At 31.6% G+C, this 25,864-nt stretch overlaps 1 protein-coding gene across 1 annotated transcript; it reads right to left on the bottom strand.

The window, feature by feature from the left end:
* On the bottom strand, positions 1–25,788 carry LOC113397016 (klaroid protein-like). Its single transcript, XM_026635153.2, has 12 exons — positions 25,228–25,788; positions 23,498–23,669; positions 17,027–17,139; positions 14,013–14,168; positions 8,414–8,612; positions 7,608–7,797; positions 7,067–7,173; positions 6,551–6,674; positions 3,185–3,817; positions 2,565–2,735; positions 2,292–2,404; positions 1–2,054 (listed from the first exon to the last, which is right to left on the bottom strand). Exons 1-12 carry the CDS (start codon positions 25,383–25,385, stop codon positions 1,776–1,778), a joined length of 2,415 nt encoding a protein of 804 aa, XP_026490938.2. The 5' UTR covers positions 25,386–25,788; the 3' UTR covers positions 1–1,775.
* Between the last annotated feature and the right edge of the window lie 76 nt (positions 25,789–25,864).

Here is a 25,864-nt window from a genome sequence, read left to right as displayed (position 1 = left end):
AAAGTTTTTTTTATTTTATTTCGAACATCACAAATATTTCGACATAATTAAAAGTAGTGTTACAGTTAAAATTCATGAATCATCAGTATAAAATACAGTAAAGTTTAAAAGTAACAAGTAACATTCATCAATATGTTTTAGAAAAATATTGTGTATATAAATAAAACGATAAAATGTGTTGAGTTTAAATATTTACAATTTAAGATTTAGTTTTAAATTGACACATATTTGAAGACATCAAGTTATCGTTACGTAATCCATGAGCGCCGATATGAATGTGGTATAAATAAATAATTCAGTATAAAACAATCGTGATGAATACGAAGCTTCAAAAAAGAGTTAAAATTAGTTTTTTAAACTCTTTAGAAATCCAATGAACAGAAAATATTAAAAAGTTAGTGGTAACTGATTAGTTAAAAAGAAATTCTACCCTAATAACTAACTGTAAATATATATATAAATAAGGTATATTCGTCGGTTAAAACATGATATTATATTCGTTTTTACCTGAGAAAGATTAGGACTAAGAATGTTAAAGATGCAATGGATTGGTATTCAGTTTGCTAAAACAAACAGATATTTTAATCAAAAATTACAGGAATGTGAATAAGCGATTAGAAATGAGAAAAATGACAACAGATTTGTGCAAAAGCAAGTCGGAACTAAATACTAAAAAAAAAACTATATTTATATTCAAGATTTTCAAGTCAGCACTGATGTTGGGCTCATTTTTAAACTATGTTAGTTTGAGACAAACCGTTAAAAATTAAGTTGGCATAAAATTTACTAACGTCTAACTGGACTAGCTCCTTCATTACGACTAATTTAAATAATCCAAGGACCGACAAGCCTAACATACATAGTGACTAAAAATTATTTTGAATATATTTCAACAACAGTACATTTATTTAGTAAATTTATTAGTGATGTAAGTAAAAACTATTTCAAGCTAATATTCGGTGGAAACAGATAATTTAGCACATTTTTAATTCAGTCTATCTAAAAATAGTACGTAAGTACGTAATCTATGTAAAAAAAATAGAAAGACCTACTTGAAAATTGTGATGATCTGTATGCAACTCGTATAATAGACTTATAGATCCTCGTAAATTGTTAAAACATTAAAAATATTACTTTTAAAAACCTAATTAAATCAATACTTAAAATATTAAAAACTACATACAAATATCATATAAAGTACTCAGAACAACTAAGCGTATTTTATCGAGCGTTGTGCGGTGTTTAAACAGATTCAGAGATATCATCTAATAAGTTCTTGAGGTTTGTGCATCTGAAACGATCACAAATAAAAACATACAATGATATACACAACATACATTACCTACATTAAGCTTAAAATGTTCTCAGATCTTTATGATTCAATTAGTTATGATTATAGAATTTAAAAACTGATTTATATACCTCGAATGATAAATCAAAATTAATCTTTCATTTTATCATTCCTTATGTATATTAAAGATTTATTTTAAAACTGAGTCTTTAATTACATAATAAATAGTTTATTTGATCAAAGTTGATAGCCGCCTTATATTTATAGTTATGAATGGCGTTTCATTGCACAAATCTCAACTTAATTTACTATTACATAAATATTATTATTATACGACAACACATTTGTACTTTAGACTTCTAATATTAACTGTTGTTTAAGGCCACGGATATTAAACCTACGGAACATTATGTCGTTTCTGGACTTTTCATTATTCACGCACACTTAACACACAAGCACACTGGACTGTCACTATAAGTTTTCGCTAAGATTCACTATCTCTTATACTATCTTCTGTAGCTCTCCTTATATCGCTGAGTGGGTTGCCGTGAACCCTGAATCTATAGACGCAGGTGTAAGTCGGGTTTCCGTGGTTGCTCTCGACCCGCAGTTCAATGATGTCGTAAGCTACGGGGTATTCGACTCCACCTATGTTCGTCGTCTTGGGATATTTAACTGGGAAGTACTGTATAGATGTGCCATTTGCATCGTACATATATTCCCCGAAAAGATGCGGGTCTGTGTCCATTTCTCCGTGCAGGCCCTGAAATATTTCCTATTCATTAGCCATACAATGTAGTAGATATTTAAGGGTAAGTGTGTGCGTACCCGTAATATAGTATTTTTAAATGAAAATAATCTATTCAAGGAGACTCATCAGTCATTTTACAAAACTTTTAAGTTACTATAATTAAATAGTATTGTATAATTTATCTTGTATAAATTTTTTCTATCTTTCACAAGTTAAAAAAATACAGACAATACAATAACAAAAACTTACGTATACGGAGAAGTTTTTGGGCGCTGATTCGATTTTCCCTTCGACGGCTAGAAGTCTCGACATGTGCTCCAGCGAGAAACCGGTCACTTCAATGATTGCGTACGTCCGTATTACTAAAATAAATTTGATAAATTGTAATTAGAGATATGTTTATTCAAATGCAGAAAATTACAAAAATATGTAATAATTTACAAATAACTTTATTATATTAGGATGATATATTAGGGGAGAATGAACTTTAAATCATATAGAAAAGAAGTGCGCGTGACCGACCCAGGTACCCGGGGAAGCCCTGGAAGGCCCAGCACTCGGCGGGCATGGCGCCGGGCGACAGCGCGTACCGCGGCGACGTGTACACCCACCACACCGGCAGGCCCAGGATCGAGTACTGCTTCGTCTTGATCTGGTACAGCTCCGTGCACTTCGTCGAGATCACTTGACCGCCTGGAAGTTTTCAGCATGCATTTAATCTACTCCGATCGTTCTCGTACACGGGAGATATCTTTGACCAGTATTAGAACCACACAGATTTACAGTAGGCTATACCACAAGCTGTCCGACCAGGCGTGCTTAAAGATTAATGCAATTGCACACAATTGTGATACGCTACTACTTAAGATTGTGTCCGTTTATATACCGTTAGGAGCTCTATATACACTTCTAGGGTAGTAAATAGAGTTATTGGAGGAATGCCTGATATCGGTAAGTAATTTCGTTTGTTCATATAGCTGAACTTAATTTTAAAATAATTTTATGATGTTCAAATATGGCTGTGGTGACGTCAACGTAAGTATAAAAAAGATGACACGCATTGTACATACCTAATGGACATGCGGTATCTAGCCTACTCTAAATCTGTGATTGGATATACATATTTATTAGGGATCACTTACCGGCAGATTCCAAAGCATAGTCAACTAATCCTGTCTTATCAGCGTCATAAACATCTAACATTCCAATAACCATCTTTTTTATTGCCTCGAAATCTACCTCAGTCTTAATCTCGACGGGATGCGACTGTACTTCCCTCACATATTCCTTGACCTTCTCCACGATAAGCTCCATTTGCCGGCGCTCGATAGACAGCAGATACTCTTGGACTATTCCACGTATATTGTCCTCATTAATATCAGGTTTCCAAGAATTAATGAGTCGCTCGTGTATCTCTTGACTCATCGATTGCAACTGCTCGTTCGTGACATAATTTTTATCGAAGTGTTGTTTAAGTTTGGCGGCGATCGCGTCGCTGTTGTCGCTACTACTTAATATTGTTATGAGGTTTTGCTGCAAATGTCTAAATGAGTATTGCTCGATCTGAGCTTCGAGGTTATCCAACTTCGAAAGTTTTTGGTCGAAGAATTTCAAGCGCGTGTCGACGTGCAGCGCCCAGCTCTCCAAGGCCGCCACGCGTTTCGTTAAGTCCACATCTTGCTTTATCTCTGGAGGTTTGTAGGTGTCGGCGACGACATTTTCTCGTGAGAAAATTTCAAAGTCAATCTTTCGGAAATTTTCTTGGTAATTGTAATCTGAAAATAGAAGACATATTAAACATTTGTGCAGTGTTTCCCTGTCCTTCCCACATAATTAGGTACTGAGGGTTACAGATAAAAAATATTAAACAGGGAAGGACAGAGAATTAGTCTTAAACAAAAATAATATTCATAAAACTCACCTAAAAGTGTTGCGTCCTAATGCGAGCACTTTCAATAGGTGACGTTTAATTCTATCCTTCCCTGAATTTATTATAAATATTTATCTGCAGGGAAGAATTATGTGGGATCGGGTAAGGAAAAGACATAGTGCATACAAAAAATATATTGTAATCAAAAATATCCCAGTAATTAGGTTACAATTACTATATTATAAATTAATTAATCTTAGAATTAATGTTATATTGTTTGACCAAACCATTATTAATTTAAATTCTTAATACTAATTATAAATCGTGATGAATTTCTTGTGACTATATAAATTATACTGTCTATTGAGTGTGAACTAGCAATGAATGTAGGAAATAAATTGAAAACTTTTCAGTAATAAAATATGTTTTAATAAAGTATGTGGTTAAATGTTCAAAATTAAAAATACAATAAAAAAATATAACTACTATTGTAACGAACATTTCGTAAAAAAAAATCTGTTGTGTATTAAATTAGTTGCCGGTTCACAATCAAGTTATACTGAATTAAATATATTATTATATCCTAGAATATGACAAAAAAATAACACATTATCCTTTTAAAGTATAGAATGTTTGAATAAATAAATATAATTTGAGAATAAATTAAAATATTTTTTAATTTTTCTTTAGTATGATTATCAAGCCTCAATATATGATCTGATCATAAAGTATTATTACACACTGAAAAAAGGTAAGACTAGCATTTTAGTTATAAATAATTTGAATATAAAATAAAGCAATAAAATTTCAATATATGGCAACACAATGTTTCTATTAGGTACATAATAACACTTAAAGCTTTTATAAAATGTAACTCATGTTTTTTTTTAATTGATTTCTGTTTAAACAAAATATTTTTTCATAATAATAAAATTTCGCAAAATAAATAAGGAAATAAAGGCGGTTTGTTTTAATAAAAAAATGAAGTAAGCTGAACATAAAACATTATAGATCGTACTAACGTACTATTAAATAGAATTATAATTATTTGTACTTTAAATTATCATTGAAATGAATAACACATTAATTTCAAAACTAATCAACTTAAAACTATAATTTAAGTACGCACGTCATAAAATATTAGAACGAAAGTTGTTCTCGTTTAAAAAATAGCTACTTCAGTTTTATAATCTCTAGGGGAATTAAAGCTTATTCAAATGTATAATTTCGTATACATGTCACTGGCCAAAACATTTCTAAACTATTTAAAAAACCGCGATATTGTATCTGTGACGATAATTTCGACAATTTTTTTCTAACGTCTCCATTTTCTAAACGTGAACACTCATCGCAACCATGATAACATGACATGATAAACAAAAATAATGTTCTTTTTTTAACCAAATTTGCAAGTAAAATATTCGTATTTAGAACAAAAGCAATCTTTTTTTTAATTTTGTATTAAATATATGATGTGTTTATGCAAATGACTTAAAAATAGTCTAGACAAGAGACTATCATTTGAATCATAGTAGTCATAAGGTACCTACTTATCTAACCCTATTAAAATTTAAAAATATTTCTTATTATAGGAGATTTATCTTAAACCAAAATGCTATTCATTAATAAGATAAGATAATCTTATCTTTAAATTTAGACTGACAACTCAGAGATACCAGTTTAAGTCCGTCCGTATATCTTGTACTATTTGCAAATTTATAAAACTGGATATACTGATTACAAATTTAAAACCGTGGACTCAAATCTTTTGTTTTAAAATTGACATCGTAGATCAATTAAATTAAAAAAAAAGTGTCAAATCAGTAATTACATGTGTGGTAAGATTTGCAATATTACAGCGTGGGACTACATTTTAATAATAGAACAATAAGCCGCGTTCACCAGCGCGAGGTCACGTGGTTAAGTGTTGACGTCATCAAGGGAGTAGCTCTCGCGTGTAATGTCATACAAAAAAGTTTTATACCTCTAATACATTTTTCATTTAAATTAACAATTTCTACTGTACGTTTTTAGTCGAGGTCACAACATGTGCATAGGGTCAGCATTATCATGGCTACGTTAAATTATAAATAAAAAATCATTATCCAATAATTCCGCGCCAGAAACGTCGCATCTCTTCCCAGCAGCTGTCAGCCACTACTACTATATAATCTGAAGCATCTGCCATTCTATTTTGTACAACAGCTTTGTATTCCCTGTACGTCTTCGTTACCACTGGCAGATTGCGGCTTACGTCTGGCAATGTTATATTTATGTCTGGGAACGTTATATTGAGACGTGGCAGCACTGACATATTCGGTAATGAAGGGAGGGTAATGTTCGTTAATTTAGCTGAGAACTCGGACAAATCTAAGTGGAAATCGGTAAAATTTGGTAATGCGAGATGATCGTAGTTTTCGTACGTGTAGTGCACTGAAAGAAATTTGGATATAAAGATTTTTTTTCATATTAGTACCTAATAACCAACATTCTTATATATAATTTCAGCTTATAATATTTAATAAAACTTACACTGTGGAGACTTAATATTAATATATTTCATATATAATAACATTGATTATGAATTTAGACAATCAGTTGAATTTTAGGATATGTTTTGTTAATGTAATATACTTACAGCCATATCCGAATGTGGGCAGTATCAGTAACATGAGCCAGGGCCACCAGCGCCGCTTGGCGACAGCCTTCTCTCCATACCGCCCCTCAATCTTCACATTCGCAGAAGCTTGGTCTGACGATATCTTAGTAGGAAAAAAAGATTTATATAAAATACATTGTGTATTAAAATTTATAAACTTATCATTTAATTTGAGTGTCTGACCGAACTTTCGGCTTCGGCAACCTTCGGCCAACCTTTCGGCTTGGGCCAAAATTGGCTCGAAATCGATATTAGATTGAACACTACTCAATGAATATAAATTACTTATTATGTTTTTTATTGGGTTGTCAGTAAGAAATGGCTAAATAGCCATAACACTGCCTTTATACTACATGCTTATCAATTCTATGTAATTTTCTGTACTATATGAGTACGTACTGTGGTGTAACAATGAAGTATAAAAAATCAAATTGAAATCAAATATTTCTTTATCAAAGTAACAATTAATATAAATAAGGCGTTACTTTTACTTACAGTTTCAGTGATTGTAGTGACGGTGGTTGTAATAATGGTTGTGATTATTGTGTACATCCAAAGGAACGGTGCTGTGGCAACAGATGCTGCTCGTGATACGATACCACCTAAAAATTTTTAAAATAAAATATGAATAATTTGTTTTATGATAATGCATATTGTAATCAACACTTTAAAATTCAATAATTTAAAAAATATGTGGTCGCTGCAATTTAGTATTTGTAGTCAATTACCAAAGCAGAATCACCTTTCAACACTTTTTTTTCAAAACATCAAGAGATTTATCAAAATCATTAATAATTTTACTCATTATTTATCTCCCCGGTAGAAACTGTTTAGTTTTCGTCAAGTAGTTGAGAGACACGACGATATTTTTTTAATATATTGTCAGTCTGTGAAGCTATTACTCGGAAAACCAATTTGAAACTTTAAATTGAAATATTAGTCGCTCCATCAGGTTTCAATAGTCTGGGTCTTACTGAATTTTAAGGACCGTGCGTAAATTTTCTTAGCACAAAGATTTTATATAAGCAAAACTTACTTCTCGCCGGCCTTCTCTCAGTATAGGGGTATCTGTGCGAGGGCCCCGCCACTTTCCGATATGCTTTGCTGGTGGCGGTGGTGACGGCGGTGACGACGGCGGTCAGCACGCGAGTGATCCACCACCGCTCGTCTGACTTCGTGTAGGCACCGTTGCGGAGGTATGACTCGTCGTCTGAACTGTCTACATTCTGAAAGGAAGAGATTTATATTTGAATAAATGAATCGACAGTTGGTAACGACTTTAATAATTATTATAAGCTTATGTGATTAGTATAGTTTCAATTATTTCATTTATTTTACTCCTTCGGAATATCTCAACTTGGTGGTAGAGTTTTATGCCAACCCATCTGGGTTGATACCACCCACTCAACATATATTTTACCACCAAGCAGCAATACTTATTATTATTGTGTTCCAGTTTGAAGGGTCATTGAACCAGTGTAATACTATAGCCACAAGGGACATAAAATCTTAGCTCCCAAGCTTGGCGGCGCATTGGTGATGAAAGGAATGGTTAATATTTCTTACAGCGCTAATGTCTATGGGTGGTGGTGATCAGTTACCATCAGATGGCCCATTTGCCCGTCCGCCAACCTTTTACATAAAAAAACAACCTTTATGTAAGCATCGACCAGCTGTATCTTCACATAAACAATACCATTAACAATACAAAAAGTACAGTAAGTATTACAAATTATAATTTATTATTCATATTAAATGTCGCATGACGATGGCTAAGTTAGGCGAAGTTACTTTTGATTAGTAACAATATGAAAATAATGTATTCGTAAATAAATAACTTACAGTGAACCTCTTTCGAAGTGTACTGGTCTTCCAAACTGAGGTGGCCGGTATGTCCGGCTCATCGACGGTGTTCGGTCCCTGTATGCGGAACTGCGAGAGCGACCGTCTCGACATGTTCGGCACCGCGACCTGACCCGGAGCCAGCTCCACTCGGTCGCGGGACAGCGGCGAATATGTGTAGTCCGTTTTAGGGTATTTGCTGGAAAAGAGATTACAAAATTACTATCCCATTTTAAACTGCTACACTTTTATACATTTTATTTGTATTTTATATTACCATTGTGATTAACTATGGGTAGAAGAAAGATTAAAAAAAAATCACCATTATCTTTCTCTTGTAGTAGCTTTAAAAGTATAAATATACACGTGTGATTAAAAAAAAGAACTGAACTGAAAAAATACTATTTGGCCGTCTCTTTGTACCTAGGCGGACGTTCAAACAAGCGATGGTAAGTGGTTATGCCCATAAACATTGGCGCCATAAGAAATTTTAAACCATCCCGGATTCCGAAATGCGCCACCACTCTTTAAAGCTTAGACGTTACCGACCATTCAAATCGGAATACATTACTAATATTGCTGTTTAGAGGTAGAATATCTGTTTTTGTGATTGGTACCTAACCAGGCGGATGGTCATTTATTCAAAAAAAAATTAGTTTGCCGACTATTTTACTTCTTTGGAAAATGTCTCACTACTGGGCAAAGGCCTCTCCCTATTGGGTGGGTTTGCGGATTAATTAAGTCATATAGCATAGCAATTTTTGCGTTGAAAAACAAATGAATCTCATGAAAATTCAGCGGCGTTTGAATTTGAATCTGCAATTTCGGTTGCGATTAACGTGTTCTAAGAATTGGGATATCTCGATTCTAACCCTTTTTCTATTTATTTAAAATATACAAAACAGTGCAGTGTTCTGTTTTATCTCGTGTATTTAACAGTCAGATGCCCCATTCTTGCATATCTCCACACACAGACTATTAGGTTTTGATCTTCTCTTGGCTTATGACTATTCACGTCTAGACTTAGAACTTTTCTTGTAAGATGACATTTATAATGTAGCCAGCATTACATACTAACTAAATAAAAATACATTTAAAATAAAATAGGTATTCTCTTTAAATATATAACTTGTCTTAAAAATTATATCTTTACAATTTTCTAATAAAATTTAAAGGAATTGCGAAAGTTATGAAAAAAATACTTAATATTTTTGGTAAATATGGTTTTTGTCTTGCTTTGATTATATATAATGTACTGTAGATTATTTTTGATTAAGTTTGACTTCAAATTGAAATGTACTGTATTTAAAACCAAACCCACCTCACTTTAGTAAAAAAGAAACACCTTGACAAAAATAATTCTGGTTAAAGAAGTATCAATGAAGTACCTGATGATCGTATCCATGATTAACGCAACACCACACTTAAAATAAACACAACAATATTAAGTACAGAATATCATCTTTATACAAACTTGAAATCAAACTCTGAAACTGAAATGCAACAATCGTTTGACATTTGCTGCGCAAACGCAAATATAGAACTGAACTTATTTCCAACGCTGTACGTTTGGGCTACGTTTTGGTGCTTTCGTTTTAATTTCAACCAATTGGAACTTAGCGGTTAGAACACTTTAGAGAATAGTCATTGTTTATATTTATTGATTTCGTTTAAGTTGGCATTAAAATGATTCATTAAATGCTGCACAATTTATACATATAATTTATCTATTACTAGCGATCCGCCCCGGCTTCGCATGGCAATTTATTAACAAAGAAAATGAGAAGTGTTCTCAGCACGAAAATATTAAGTAGGTGTATATTCTTTATATCATTTATATATTTATTAGTAGAAATAGGAAATATTCAATATTTTTATCGTGAAACATAGATCAAAATTTATCCAAAAAGATTTAGAATTGGATAATTGTAACTCAAGGTCAAAAATGTATCGTTCATTTATACTTCAGCATCTTCAGCGAACGATTTTTACATTGTACATAATTTTGAAACGGTTGTATCTCCTAAAGTATTCATGCGTGTTATCGTGTAGACAGTTTTAACGTATATTGAATGCTCAAGGTAACAAACACATTTACCTGAATAAGAATTAATAATGCATTGGTGAAAATGCCTTATATATAAAATAATTTATATATTTTTTACTGATATATATCTATCTAGATATACGGATGCTATTTCGGACTTTTCCTTTTTTTAATATTTTCAAGACCTACAATTTGATGTATTTAAGATAAACTTAATAATAATACCTAAGGTTTAAGCAGCACTGGCCATGTAAGCGAAAACACTCGATTATCGCTTTCTATTAGTGAATAGCAAATCAAAATCCGTTGAATGGTTTAGAATAAGTTAGCGCAAATACAGACTGAAACCGAAAGTGACTTACTCTCATAGTGTTTATTTAAAAAATAGATACATAGGCCTTACTTACATTACCTTACTAACATCAGTGCCTTGTCCTTCTCTGTTCTAGACAGATGAAAAAAAACTACCAATAAAAACATTTGGAAGAGACGTACGAAAACAAAATTTATATTTCCAATTCCATATAGGCTTAACGCAAATTTTCAATAACAATTATGGACCATAATATCATCTCACTTGACGGACATTATCGTACAAAACAAATAAAACAGAAATCGAGCGACAATTACCCGATTGGTCGAAAACTTACCCTAAAACAAAAACCTCTTCGATTGTTTCAACATTTACGACTTTGATTACATTATCCATATTTGAAAATAAATAAAATACAATAGAAATTAAAACAGTAAAACGTCAAACGGCATTTTATTGGTTAATTATTATGGAAATAACTACAATTGACGTGTCGGAATCAACTTTATTATATTATTTGAATACCCTCAACTAATATTTAACATCAATAATTAAGTAACGTTTTAGTATTCAAAGTTTTATAAATAATAAATAATGTGCTATAAATATTAAAGTGTACATCTTTCCTTTTTTTGTTTTGAAATTGTTCCAAAAAAAGAGTATACTTTTTTTGGAACGAATGTTTTGTGTTATCGCCAGGACAATGTGAAAATAAAAAATAAAAAACTTCAAATTTAGAATATTTCAAAGAATAATAATTTATAGAGTTGTGATTATTTAGAATTAAATAATCTTAGTAGATTAATATTTAAGACCGTTTTATTATCTGTATGCAGTTTAAATGTCACGCGTAAAAATGGCATGTTAATCAAAACGGACCGTGACCAGAATTATTATAATTATTAATACAGACTACAGTTAAGTTCATTGAACTTGGGGTTCCCATTCGTCCGAGTTTTCTCAGACTTTTCCTAGTTTCGTCCGGGCGGAACTAATGAACTTTTTCTACATCGACTCGGCCGGGAATCGAGCCTGGGACCTCGTACCCATGAAAACCGGTGTACACACTACTCGACCACAGAGGTCGTCATATCAGGTCATGTATGTATATTAATATTATAAATGCGAAAGTTAATCTGTCTGTCTGTCTATTTGCTCTTTCACGGCCATACCACTGAACCGAATTCGATGAAATTTAGTATGAAGCAAGTTTTATAATTAATAGGCAACTTAACTCTTAAAACGCGAGCAAAGCCGCGGGCGACCACCATTGTTTAATTAATAGCCTGTTAAACAATGTTTATCATCGAGGTCGTGAATATTTAAATTGAAAAATTCGGTTAGTGTTTTTTAATTTGTAATCATGTTAAATGCAATACAATCGAAACGTTATCATTGCTGTTCAGCCCATTACCTATTCAATATTCTAATCATAACAGGAAAAAGTAAAAAAAACAACATTTGACAGCAAATTGCCGCGCTATCATTGGTCTAGCTTGATTAATCTATTATATTCACTATTGATTTGCGAAAAAATGGCGTTTGAACGTCGGCAAAACTGTTATCGGAATTTTGGAAGTAAAATGAAAGTGGAAATAAGTAGTTAAGTGTAATAGTGTTGTATTATAAATAAAGATATATTAATCATAAACTGTTAGTGGTGCCCAATATAGCTGAGTTATTAGCAAATCGCATTAAATACGTAAACCTAAGGTTTGTTTATCTATTTTCCTACTTCCATTGGAATAGGCTGTTCTAACGCAACGATTCAGTTGCGGTTCGGTCAAAGTTGGATCGGAATATAAACGGGATGGTATCGTGACTGATTTAAATAAGGAGTGGTCCTCAGATACACATTAACTTAGGTTATTTTTTGTGACGAATAGTCGAAGTTGAATCGAAAACATTACCGTTAAAGGTTTAGTAGAATTAGACCCCCAGGGTATAATAATCTAAATGTTTATAAAACCCTGCAAGGTCAGGGCGGCTCGTATCTATTCTCAGTACAAGCCATATATCGTGAGCGTCTTGATTAAATTCACTTTCATTCTTAATGTTTTTATGTCGCACGACACTGACATATCATTACTTAAATAAGTTAAAGGCCGTTTACGCATCATTGAGATAAAATCAAAAATTCTGAACTAAAACGTATTAAGATAAAAAAAAAAAAATCGCGAAATATTTCTCGACAGACGTTTTGTATATTAATGTGCGAATTAATTTTTTGTTTTAAAATTAAATTTGGAACAGTCATTTCGACCATTCACAAAAAGAACTAATTGATTGGAATAATTATTTTAAATTTGGAACAAGTATTTTTTTATTACAAGTACGAATCGAAGTTTACCTTAGAATTATTTATTTAATGAAACACGTATGGCAGATGTTTAATTAAAATTGGTGTGCTTGCATCTGCAATAACTAGTTCTGCAGTCTTGCAATTTTTTATGTCTCAAGGTCATCCATCCAGGAGAAAAACTAAGGCCGACAGGCGACCTCGTAAACGGTTCATATGTTCGATGTACAAGGTCAACATTAAATGCACTACAATAGGGCAATACAAATTATCTCTATAAGCCTATCACTAAAGTATGGTTTGAGTAATAATAGCAAACAATCTTTTTAACTAAAAAGTTGTTTTTTAATAATAAAATTTTCTTGTAATATGTAAATAAATCGGTGTAAAATAAGTCGTTAGGCAGCTAGGATATTTTTTATATGTAAGTATTATATAATGTTATCTGAGTATGAATGTAAACTAAAATATAAAATCGAATCGATCTGTTGTCTTGTTCTATTGATTAATGCAAGGCATACCAATTCTAATGTTGAAGTTTTAATGAATGAAATGATTTGCTGCGTATCGATATTTAGTGCTAATATTTAAGTACAGGTGTGGAACTAAATTAAAATTAATCTGTTAATTTCTGCGTCAATTCAGAATGGCGATGGCGTCGGGCGTACTAAATTAAGTAAAATTCCTGCATCTCAAGGCGTCGACTCTTCTGCACTTTGTAATAATTTACACGCTTACCTACACGCTCATAGGTATGAAAAAGCAATTGCAAAGAAAATAAACATTATAAATTAGCTTGCAATACTTAGAACTATGGTACGTATGCGTTTGTGTGTGTAATGTATACAAATACACCAATCTGTGTGAGTGTGTGACTGGATTTTATATTTATCACTGTTAATTTTACTATTTAAATAAATTAAAAATCTTCTCAACTCACTTCCAATACTCCCCGGCCATCTTATAAAGTCGGTAGGGCAGATGTTCGGTGGTTGGCTCGCGGTCCAAGAGCGCGCTCGTGTCGGCCAGGGCTTGTTCCGCGAACGAGCTGTCCGTGGAACACGCGCTGTACGCGGGACTGCTGAAGCGAGTCGACCTACGAAATAATCAGACATATTGTTAAGTTAGTAAGTTGCTAATGAAATTGTAATATATGTAGTTTGAGCAATCTAGACAAGGAATATGTTTGCAAAGATAATAGATAATTACAGTTTCGTCCCGCGTGCGCGAGCGAGAGGTATTTGGTAAATGCCCCCTAAGTCTTTTTCTGTACCCCTGACATCATGGATACAAAATTTCAAAATCAATTGACTAGTTAAGACGTAAAAGCTAACAAAGAAACTCACTTTCTCATACTAATATTAAGTCTTGATGATAAGGTATGTCTGTTTCGATGTTAGTCATCGAATCACGCCAGATTAGATTAATAAACATCTGAACTGCAGAAACGGTTATTTTGATAAACTCGGTAAAACAATCTATTGATTTTTTACTTGATTGAACAGGGCATCGTTAAAAATATTTCGAAATCAAGTTGAACTTTCTTTCAATAAGAAACAGCCTGTAAATATTCCACAGTTGGACTAAGAATTCATCTACTTTTAAGGATAGGGCCTGGGCGCTTATTCCTCCATTTCCATTATTATCCGAGGAATGTAGATTTCCTCACGATGTTTTTCTTAACAACAAATTAATCACATGAAAAATCAGCGGCGTATATACTTGAAACCATTGGGTAAGAGTAATATCTAAACACTGGGCCATATCGGCGTTTTTTGTTTATTTTTTAAAGAATAGTAACAATTTAAGTAAATACCAATATTCTTATGAAATCCTCCTATAAGTTTAAACCGTTCAAGCTCGTAATTGGGATGACACCAGCCCAAGGGCCCTGTGACTTTTTACATAGCTAGGCAACTCGTAAGCCATTGTGCTATTGACGTTTATTATTTTAATAAATTGCATTTAAAAATCGCGCCGAATCAGAATAAATGAGGTGAGAATAGGAAGGACATACCTAAGGCAACATTTATAGTAGGAAGACAGTGCACGTGTGATACGCCGAGTGCAATATAACTTGGAGCAATGCCAGACCGTACTCTGACGTGGCTAACCTTACGCTAAATTAAACAACGTTCAAGATTATCTGAAGGTTTAATCGCGTAGGTTCGTACGAGGAAATGATAACGATATTATTGTGTTCGTATTTGGTAATGTATGCTAACTATATTTATTGAGCACATATGGTCCAGTGGTTTGAATACGCGGATCGTAACCAAAGATTGCGGATTCAAATCCGAATAAGCACCATTGAGTTATCATGTGATGAGTTTGTATTTTTAATTTATTGCACGTGTCAGATTAAGTAAGAAATAAATAAATAATTAGACAATTACAAACAAGGCTTACACTATGTTTGTCTATGTTTTAATCAATTCTGTAATAATAATATTTTAATTTAAGTTATTTTTGAATTGTGTTGACAACATTAATATTAAATAAGAGGGTACTTTGACTTTTCTGTTCATTATTGTGAGTCACGTGATTTGTAGTGAGGCTTATATAAGTAATGGAAGCTCGGTACATAACACTTTTGACTTTTACTTTTCACTTTGATCCTGGACCAGCAAGTTGCTGCTAACATTTAAGGTACGATATAATTTTGTGATATAGTGTAATTGTTATTGCTTGTTAAATTATTCACGAATATATGAATTGTGTTTTTGCAATTATCAATATACAAAGTTAGTATAATTGTATTTAACTAACATGATTGTATTTTTGGATATTGAAAAAGAGTAACTACTGAGTTTCTTGCCGGTTCTTCTCGGTAGAATCTACATTCCGAAACGGTGGTAGCTTTACTTTAAATAGTTTGTTAAATGACGATTCAAAAGTGCTTGTAAAAGACTACTTGAATAAAGTATATTTTGATAATGGCTAAATAAATATTTGTGTTTCATATATAATATTTTATTGTCTTATAAAACCTTAAAATATAATAAAATAATAAAGAAATAGAAATTATCTTAAAATATCCTGACATAATGTATTAAGTCTCTATAAAAAATCTAACACACGCTTAATGGTGAAAACTTCCGAACGAAACCACCAACCAGCGTTGGGGCAGCGTGGTGGAATAAACTCTTTTCCAAAAGAGCAGCCCTTTGCCTAGTATAATTTAAACGACATATGTATATGCATCGACATAGCGACCGACATTTTTTTCCTACGATGGAAATGTTTTACAAAACGCTTATTAAAAATAGAGTTTATTTTTTATATACGTACATACATGCCGAAGCATATTAACATATTTTAAGTGTCAAAACCCGTCCTTAGCTCTTAATATACATTATCCTGCTATTATTATTATCATAACGGCTAGCAGCCGGTCTTGTCTTCAACCGTTTTTGTTTAAATATTTGTACAGTCAGCTGCACAAGTATGGTAAACATCTGCCATATCGAAATTTCGTTAGTGAAATTCGTCATTATAAGTCTAGTTAAATGTTTCTGCGTCAGGTTGATAAAATAATGATAATAATCTACCTATACATACTATTTAATTATAAATATCAACCGAGATCTAATTTTGAATCAAACAATAAAAGAAGATACATTATTTAAGTCTTTTTTTATTTTAAATAATAATACATTTATGATGTACATTTTTCTTAGTTACATAATTATTTAAAAAATATATTTTTTATTTATTATAGTTTTTCTAAGCAATTAACTTATTTGTTATTAGAAAAAATTCAGTGGTGTTTGTCTGGATTTGAACCCGCAATCATCGGTTAAGATGCACGTACTCCAACCACTGGGTAATCTCGGCTCTTGTTATTATAACCTACTTGCTAATAAACAATTTTATCATGATATTAAAATAAATCGATTACTCAAGTAAGTTACTAATGCGGCCATAAAATAAATATAAACAAGTAGATCGCACCTGTCCTGCGTCACGTTACGCGATGTGTGTATGGGGCTGAGCGTGACGTCAGCGAGCGTGCTGTATCGTTGAGAGCTCGTCGACACGCGCTCATACTGGCTGTTGATCTCGTTCTAGATTAAATAAAAAAAAAAAAAATTATAAATCGAAAAATTAAATTGTAAGACTTATGAAATAAGTAAAATTTAAATGTGGTACTAAAAATTCGTACTTAGTAGGTACGAATTTTTATGTACATGTACGCTATTCTAATTTTAAAAATAAAAAAAAACATGTAGGTAGTCTCTATTTCTTATAAAACTTAATTTAAAAAGTTAAATTTCACAAAAAAACGGATCGAGTCATCCAACGACTCCAACTCCCATGATGTCATCCTTAACAGCTACAATAGCAGTTTGTGTGAAGTTATTTCTTGCAGCGCTAATCGAAACGCAATCTAACTACGTAGTTGAGTCATACCTACTTGTACGAGTACTTGCGACGTAACATTGTAAGATCGAAGCCAGACATTTGTGCCGATATTCAAGCGACATTTTATTAACATTATTTTTTACTGAACGGATACAAAAAAAAGGTTAAAGAGCAACGCCAAGAGTGCTATATTGGCGATAGTAATAATGAATTACAAAATGTAATGAGAAAATTATATCTTTTACCAAAATTAAATTCATATTTCACTTATAAGGCTCAATCCATATAATCAATTTACAAGCCTCACTTGGTGGTAGGGCTTTGTACAAGCCCAAACACTAATGTTTAGTATTGTTTTGTTCCGGTTTGAAGGGTGATTTAGATATTTTTATCTTTTACGATTGTTATTATGTTGCAACGTAAGTGTGGCACCGGTATTACCTTTGTCAATTATACTTCCCGTCTCATAGTTTCTGTATTCAATAATAATAATAGTCTTTGGTTAAATTTAAATGCAGATGTTTTTACATTAACCATAACTCGAAGATAATTAAAAGCAATTATGCTCTTAATAGTTTCGTATGTTCCATTTAAATGCATTAGTATGGATCAATAAAATTTCTCGACTGATATCTTAATTTAGTAAACACTTAATCAAATAAGCTGACACTGAGATCACTAAGAGGGATATATACATACGTATGTAAATTACTGGACATGGCTTCGCCCGCATGAAATCAATAAAATAAAATTCGTAAAACATTTTCAGCGCTGTTTCAAAAATAAATAGGACTATACTTATTTATTTTGATTGAAATAAAAATACAGTTTAAATAGGAGAAAATCATAATGATTTAATCTTCAAAATATATTAAGCTATATAATTCATAAGCAATTACGTAAGTGTGAATTACAATAAAATTCTAAATAAATAAAATATACAGTAAATAATATTACCGAGTAAAATCTGAAAATATGGAATAAATTGCAGCGATAAGTTTGCTGAAACTCCCAAAAGAGTATTTACACTCGATACCTAGGCAACATTCCTTTATATCAAGTAGAGGGGTGTCAATGACCCGTGTTGGTAACTGGCTATTCACGCCGCAGTGTCAGTTTCAATATTTAAGATAACGCGATATAATAAAAGTTTTGAAAGAGAACATTTCACAGTAATTTACAAGATTAAAAACGAATTTATTGTCATAATCTCGATTTTAATCAAATGTAAATTTAGCATAATTTTGATCGGGTATTAAAATATATAAAAGTTATTTTATTTATAAAATAGATTTTGTGAAAGATCTCGCTTAAACAGATAACATTTTCAGTGGGAATTTACAGATATTTTTAATTCTATAACTATTGATTGTTTTAAAAATATGTTTATAAAATAATTAACTTTTAACCGGGTAATCAGACTAACTGCCAATAAATAACAAGTTGCAAGGTTTATCTTTATAAAACTGACCTTGTCTGATCGTTTCATCTTGGTACACTTCTCGGAAAACAAACATAGTAACGATTGAGCGGACTGCGCGTTTTCACTCATCACCATAGAAACTATAATTACACGTACCTACCTCACATGGTCGAATCCTCGGTAGTCTAAATAAAATAACGAAAACTAGGTCAAGATTGAAATCGAAATATTTTAAATTAGGTATCCAGATCACGAACTACAATTTGTATACGAAATTACAAACTCTTTGGACGACTGTTAGGGCGCAGATGGACGGAATAATAATGTCCAAATGTGTTGAGCGGGCTATTTAAAAATAACCGACGCGGGAGTTCGGTTTTAGTTATATTTGGATTTATTAAGTACTTCTCAAATTAAAAAATATATAATAATCGTATTCTCATTGAACATTAAAAAGAAATACATATTAGTAATTTAGTACATACTACTAAAATTAAAAACGAATACAGGTGGTTCAAGATTTATATTAATTTAAAAAAAGTAAATTTACAGCCTGTTAATGACCCGCAGCACAGAAAAGGCTTTCTCTACGCTCGAAAAGATTTTTTATAGGAATACTAGCTGCCCGTTCTAACTTCGTCCGGGTGAAATAAGATTTCTTTCTTTCTTTTTATTTTATTTCCGATCACAGCGACACCTACCGAGACCAATCAAAATTAATTCAGACACATTAAAAATTTCATCAATATCAGTCCAACCATTTAAGGGCTGATTACATACAAACGTACAAAAAATATAAAAAGAAAATAATGATGTAGGTACTGTACGTAGTTTACTGGTATAAAAAAAAAGATTTAATTTATTTTTTTATCCATTTAATGTGTTTACCTGAAGGGTTACCATGTCTAATTGATGGATATGGCTGTGGACTATTGGGTAATTTTTATAAATTCCACAAATCTGATATTCATAGAAGATCAGACGTGTGGCCACCCCAATATAAACTGATTTCTTGGCAATTGACTAATGGGCATGAGGGAGGAACCATACACAACAGTTTAAGTATGTAACGGTGCATTTATTATTTCAGCCGATTTTATCTCTTTTAACGCGTAGGCGATCAGAAGGAAACTAGGGACATCCGCAATTTATTTATAAATTAAAACGGAAATCGCAATAAGTTTGCGTTAAGAAACATTTACATTTACAGTATAGCGTGACTTACCTATTATTTATTTGGGTTACAGGCAATCATATTATACGCAATATTAACGAATACAAATATGATCTAATTATTTGTTATTTTGAAGTTAATACAATTGATATTACGTTAGTTGTAAAAATAATTGTTGTGTTTTACATATTATATGCGCGAAAAAATATCAATAATATTTGTGTTTTAAATTAGTACAGACGTAATAAAGTCTTTCTTAATATATTATTTTAATTGTGACCTAATTGTATTAAAACATAAATAGGTTCATGAATTTCATATTGTGAAGTAGAATTTATATAGTCGTCTGCCGAGGGATGTTTATCCCTAGAGAGGTACACTTTCACATAACTATTAACTGTTTGCACTAGTTTATTCAAAAAAAAATTCTTTATACAAAATAAATGTAACAAAGAGACTACAAAGACACTATTAAAACTTGAATTGCTAAAAACAATTATAATTTAAATTATTTATTCAGTAATAAACTTTTTATTCATATATATTTAATAATGTTTGCAATTTTACTACTTTTATGAATAATTTGGACTATCCTTGTCAAAAGCTAAATATGTAAAGTATCAAAATAAATTATCTAGTGACAAATATCAATACACTAGATTTGCACTCATATGTAACATGAGAAAGGGAAGCGCTTATTAAGAGTGGCCAGCGTGGGTGGGTAGTCTGTGTAGACCAATGATTGTTATTTATGGTACATTATAATTGTTATTCAATTAAGACAAACGTTACTTTAAAAAGAACCGAGTTGAACGAACTTGTACGTACGTATATTTGCTTTACGTAGGTATGTATATACATATATGGAAATCGTTGGATCTGTACTCATTTGGAACGTCAAGTTTCGTGGTACCTTTAACATGTAAGTATTAGTTTTAACGTACGATGAATCGTTTATGTATTATACAGTTTAATCCCGCTAAACCAGACTCAGATTATGCGGACATCGGAACGGGATAAATTAATTGAAATAAAGTTATCGTGATTTGTGTCATTTTGAAAAAAAAAAAGAAAGGTTAAGCTGAAGGAAAAACTTTAATTATGCTAAACTAAAAAACACTTTATAATATAAACTAATTTGTACATTGAACTCTATTTTAAAGCTGGATGCTTCCCAGATCACCTGAATTCAGTCCGGCTTATTTCGAATTTGTTTGGAACTTAAACGTGACTGAAAACGACTCGTCTGGACTTGTGGCCGTTGAGTGCTGATTCACTTTAGACACATTTTTGTGTTATTGTAAGAGTTGTTGTCAAGGTTTGCTTATAAGCCGCTAATCCACAGCGACGCACGGCTATACACGTGCACGTAGTACGCAAGGCTACTTTACTTTTAGGCTACCATATTTTTATATTTAAAAAATGTAGTCTATACAACAGAGATCTAGAGAATATTTATGATAAAACCAGGAAATGGTTCATAATTTTGTTAGAAGAGTTGCGATGAAAATAAACAAACCAGTCGGCCATCGTTATCTGTCGATTTGAGTGATTTAATATCAACCAAAAATCTTTCATTCATATCGATTACGGAGTTTATCATTAAACAAATCCAGTAATTTGTACGTATTCACTCACGATGGCGCACCCTTCCACGTTAAATTATCGGGCTTTTAATAAAAATAAACTTAAATTTAAAATTTAATCTAATTTGTATTGTTTTGCTGTCTCTACTCTTATTCGTCTCACGCACACTAAGACGTCTTGTACGCATGTGCGTCACACACTCATCCTAATGCACGACGATAATAATTAGTGAAAAGATCTATAAACAATAATGAAATAGTTATTAAATTATTATACAGAAACTTATTAAAAATCTCCAAGGAGATAGAATCGGTACAATTTCCTATTTCGATTAGCATCAAATTCATTTCATTCATCAAATAATGAGTCAAAAAAAAATGTGGTGTACATTTTTTAATCATTTTGGTAGCTCTGTATTGCATACCCATCTTATTTTATATGTATTTATACATTTGTGATGCATTCCGTAACATATACGTCGTGTCATATGCGAGCATGCGGTGCGCCTTTGACCTTGAATAGATTGTAGCTGAGATAGCACGCAACGGTATCTCTTAGCTTAGTTCAATGATTAGAATGAAAATGGCATAAAAAGTATTTTTCAAGTATATGTCATATATGTATGAGCAAATTTGCTACTTAATGATAAGGGATCACCACCAGATTCTTAACATATTATGCAATATTCTAAGTTAGTACTAAGAAATATTGACAATTCCTATTTTTTTCACCGTCAATGCGTTTTTAACTTTCACAACTTTATGTCCCTAGACTCTTTAATTAAGTAAGTCAGAAGCCTTACAATTATGAACATGTTTCGGCCTATTATAAAATATAATAATAATTATATTAGTTACAGTATTCTTACAGTACTTACAGCATTGCAAAATTCTCAACAAAAATTTAGACTAATTTGTATTGTCATAACATACATTTCACTCATCAGCGGATATTATATATTAAAAATGAAATGATCTCTTTCTGTCTATTTTTGAATTACTTATATTCGAATTTTGTAATAAATTCCAAAAATCTTCATTTTATAAAAACTTTATCGGTTATTCTCAGAGGGTAGGTAGGTGGGTCAGGTTAGTCTATCTTTGCCGAAGTTAGTTTCCGTAGTTTTTACTTTGACTATGAATAACGTAAGTGTGATGCTATTTTATTCTATACTGAGTAAAGAGATTTGAATAGAACTGCTATAATACGGTATAATATATATGTACTGAATTTAAGTAAAACGATGTTTTTACAGTATCTTCCGGGAAGGACAAGGATTAGTAATTATTAATAAAAACATAAATAAATAATAATAGGGTAAAATCCATCAATAAATCCACAGCTAACAAAAGAACGAACAAACAAGGAACATATTCATTGTTCACATCATCACATATGGAGTATGTAAATTACATGAAATGATGAACATTAATTCAAAGTAATGATTTTCTGGACTTTACTGTTATGAATGTATATTTGTACACATACATACATTTATTTTTGGAACGATGTGCTTTTACGCGGTTTACAGTCTACTGTAAGGAATCGTCACGTAAGGAAAAAGCGTTACGACCCCCCCCCCCCGGCGCCCTTTCCTTCTTTCTCTTCTTTATATACGCCTTAATTTTGGTATTGTTATGGCATTCTTGATTATTCACATGGGATTTTATATAACAATAATATTTATTGTCATTTAATTATTCTAAAAAGTTGTTAATTCATTTCATTGTTTCTAAAATTTAATACGTAGTATATTGCGAAGGCCACTTCGTTCCAACCAGGTGTTCCACGACACCTCTTTTTTTTATTTTCTGTCAAACTAAGGCAAAAAAACTAATATTTTTTTTTGTTATTCTTAATTTAAAAAATATCTTACCTGATATATTTCTTTTCTATTTCCTCTCAGTCTGTCTAAACTCTCCTCTGAGGAGTAGTCGGAGGTTTTGATGAGCTTCTCCGATTGCCGAGTGAAGTTTCGAGTGCGGTACGCGGGAGGCGAATCCTCTTTAAATTCCTGTACCGATTCTATGGGCTTTGTTTCCGTTTGTCTGAAAGAATTGTCGAAATCAATAAAATTTTGAAATATAAGTAGAGAGAGTATGACATTTGTTGTTTCTAACACAATAGTAATTATTACAAGTGCCATAAACACAAATTGCCTTAAAAACAAGTTTCAAAACATTTATTGACATGGTAGATGTGAAAATTATTTGAAAGCTTTTATTGTAAGTTTGAATAATAAGCCATACAGCAAATACTCTACCAACTTCCATCAATTTTAAATAAAGTGATCTTTTATTGTAAACTTCTTTAAAATAATCAGGGAATTCATAATAATTATACACAATGTTGCATCTACACTAATATTATAATTGGAAAAGTAACTTTGTCTGTTACATATCCGCTGAACCGATTTTGATGAAATTTGGTATGGAGATAACTATCTCCATACCAAATTTTACTCTTAACTAAGAGGCCGAAGGAAGAACAGGATATTTTTTTTAATTCACCATTGAGGGTGCAAAATGTGGGTGACTGCTTGAGTGCTTTGAAAATTTCACACAAAGGTAAAGTATGTTCAGCTAGTTTATAGCTAAATATTATTTAAATAAAAATACCGTTTACTTTACGTGATATACCTATACTTAGCAAAATTTTATTAAGCATAATTTTTTGAAAAATATTTAATAACCGATTCAATTTTGAGTTATAGTGTAGGTGACATTGTACTTATGAAACAGTGTTTAGAATCACATTAGCCAAGGTTGTGGTATTGTGGCATCAAATTTTTATGTTAAGGTCACCATAAAACCATGGTTGACCTCACAGTAAGTCTACTATGACGTCATAGCTCACACCAAACATGTTCTTTACTTTGGTGGGTCTCCATAAATAGCTTAACTTACAACATTTTTTTGAGTAAAGATAAGTGTCTAGCTTCACAAGTAAAAAAATTTAATACAAATATGCATAACTTATGGTGTCAATATTAAAAATTAATTAATGATTTTTTTTATCACATAATTATCATTAAAATCCAGTCTAGAGACTTATAACATGAATGATAGCAAATGTTAGTGCAAATGCGGTCATTCATATTAATAAGTTAAAGATTGTTGAATTTAAAAAAATAAACCATACAATTCTTATTCTCATTTAAGATTACATTAAATAAAATACATTTATAAATTAATGTATATAGGACAATAGTTCTCCTAATTCGTATTATATTATAATTTCAATAGATATGTTTTTTATAGTTGTATTATTTATATATTAAACCTTTTTTTGTATGTAGAATGTAGATTTTATGATGGAGGTATATGTATGCATGATATGTTCACAATCTTATCAGTGTTATCACATATAGATAAATAAATAGCATTAAGTATATGCAAAAATAAAAATTACACCATTTCGTATTATTTATAATCAAACATCTTAATAAATTTAATATTTTTATGAGACTAAGTTATTATCAATCATATAAATATTTTTATAATATTTGAAATAATAAATAACTATTAATTAAATTGCAATATAAACAGATCATTTTTAATTTGTTGTTTTTATATTTGTTTACACCGTTAGAACTCTGCAACTTACTTGATCGGCGTACTTCGTTTTATAGGAGTCTTTCTTCCAGATTTATGGTGTTTGTGTTCTTCACCCTCTGCACAGCTCTCACGGTCGCAGCTGGAACGTAAAAAGGGTGTTTTCGACCGGGACCTTGACCTCAATCCGCTAACTGTCGGGTTCTCCATTATTAGAATTTATTTACACTATGAAAATTATAACACCATCACTTCCGCATGTTTAAGCACTTAACTTAATTGAATCTAGCACTCTGTGGTCAGCACACTATTCGAAACGTAAATTAAAAACGGACTAGTACAAAATGATTATTGCACAAGAAATCTATTTCTGTGGCTTCGAGCAATGCCGCCAAAATGTATCGTTACGTCTTGCTTCACTCACTTTGAATGATAACCTAATCAGGGAATAGTAATGCTTTCAATTTTTTTATGTAGTTGATGACGTTCACGTAAAACCATTGTACAGTTCCATGTACATACGAAAAGTTAATATAATGATTAAAGTAATTCTGTAACGTCTCTTTTGCTAAACATAAACTATGATGACGTCATTATCAAAAAGACGTTACAACCATACTGGTGTTACTATCAATTAATTATGAAATATAAAAGTAAAACATATATTTCCTTTAAAAATTAAGCTACTT

Source organism: Vanessa tameamea, chromosome 9 (genome assembly GCF_037043105.1).
Source record: "Vanessa tameamea isolate UH-Manoa-2023 chromosome 9, ilVanTame1 primary haplotype, whole genome shotgun sequence".
Classification (NCBI taxonomy): Eukaryota; Metazoa; Arthropoda; class Insecta; order Lepidoptera; family Nymphalidae; genus Vanessa; species Vanessa tameamea.
This window is presented reverse-complemented; position numbering and strand designations above follow the sequence as displayed.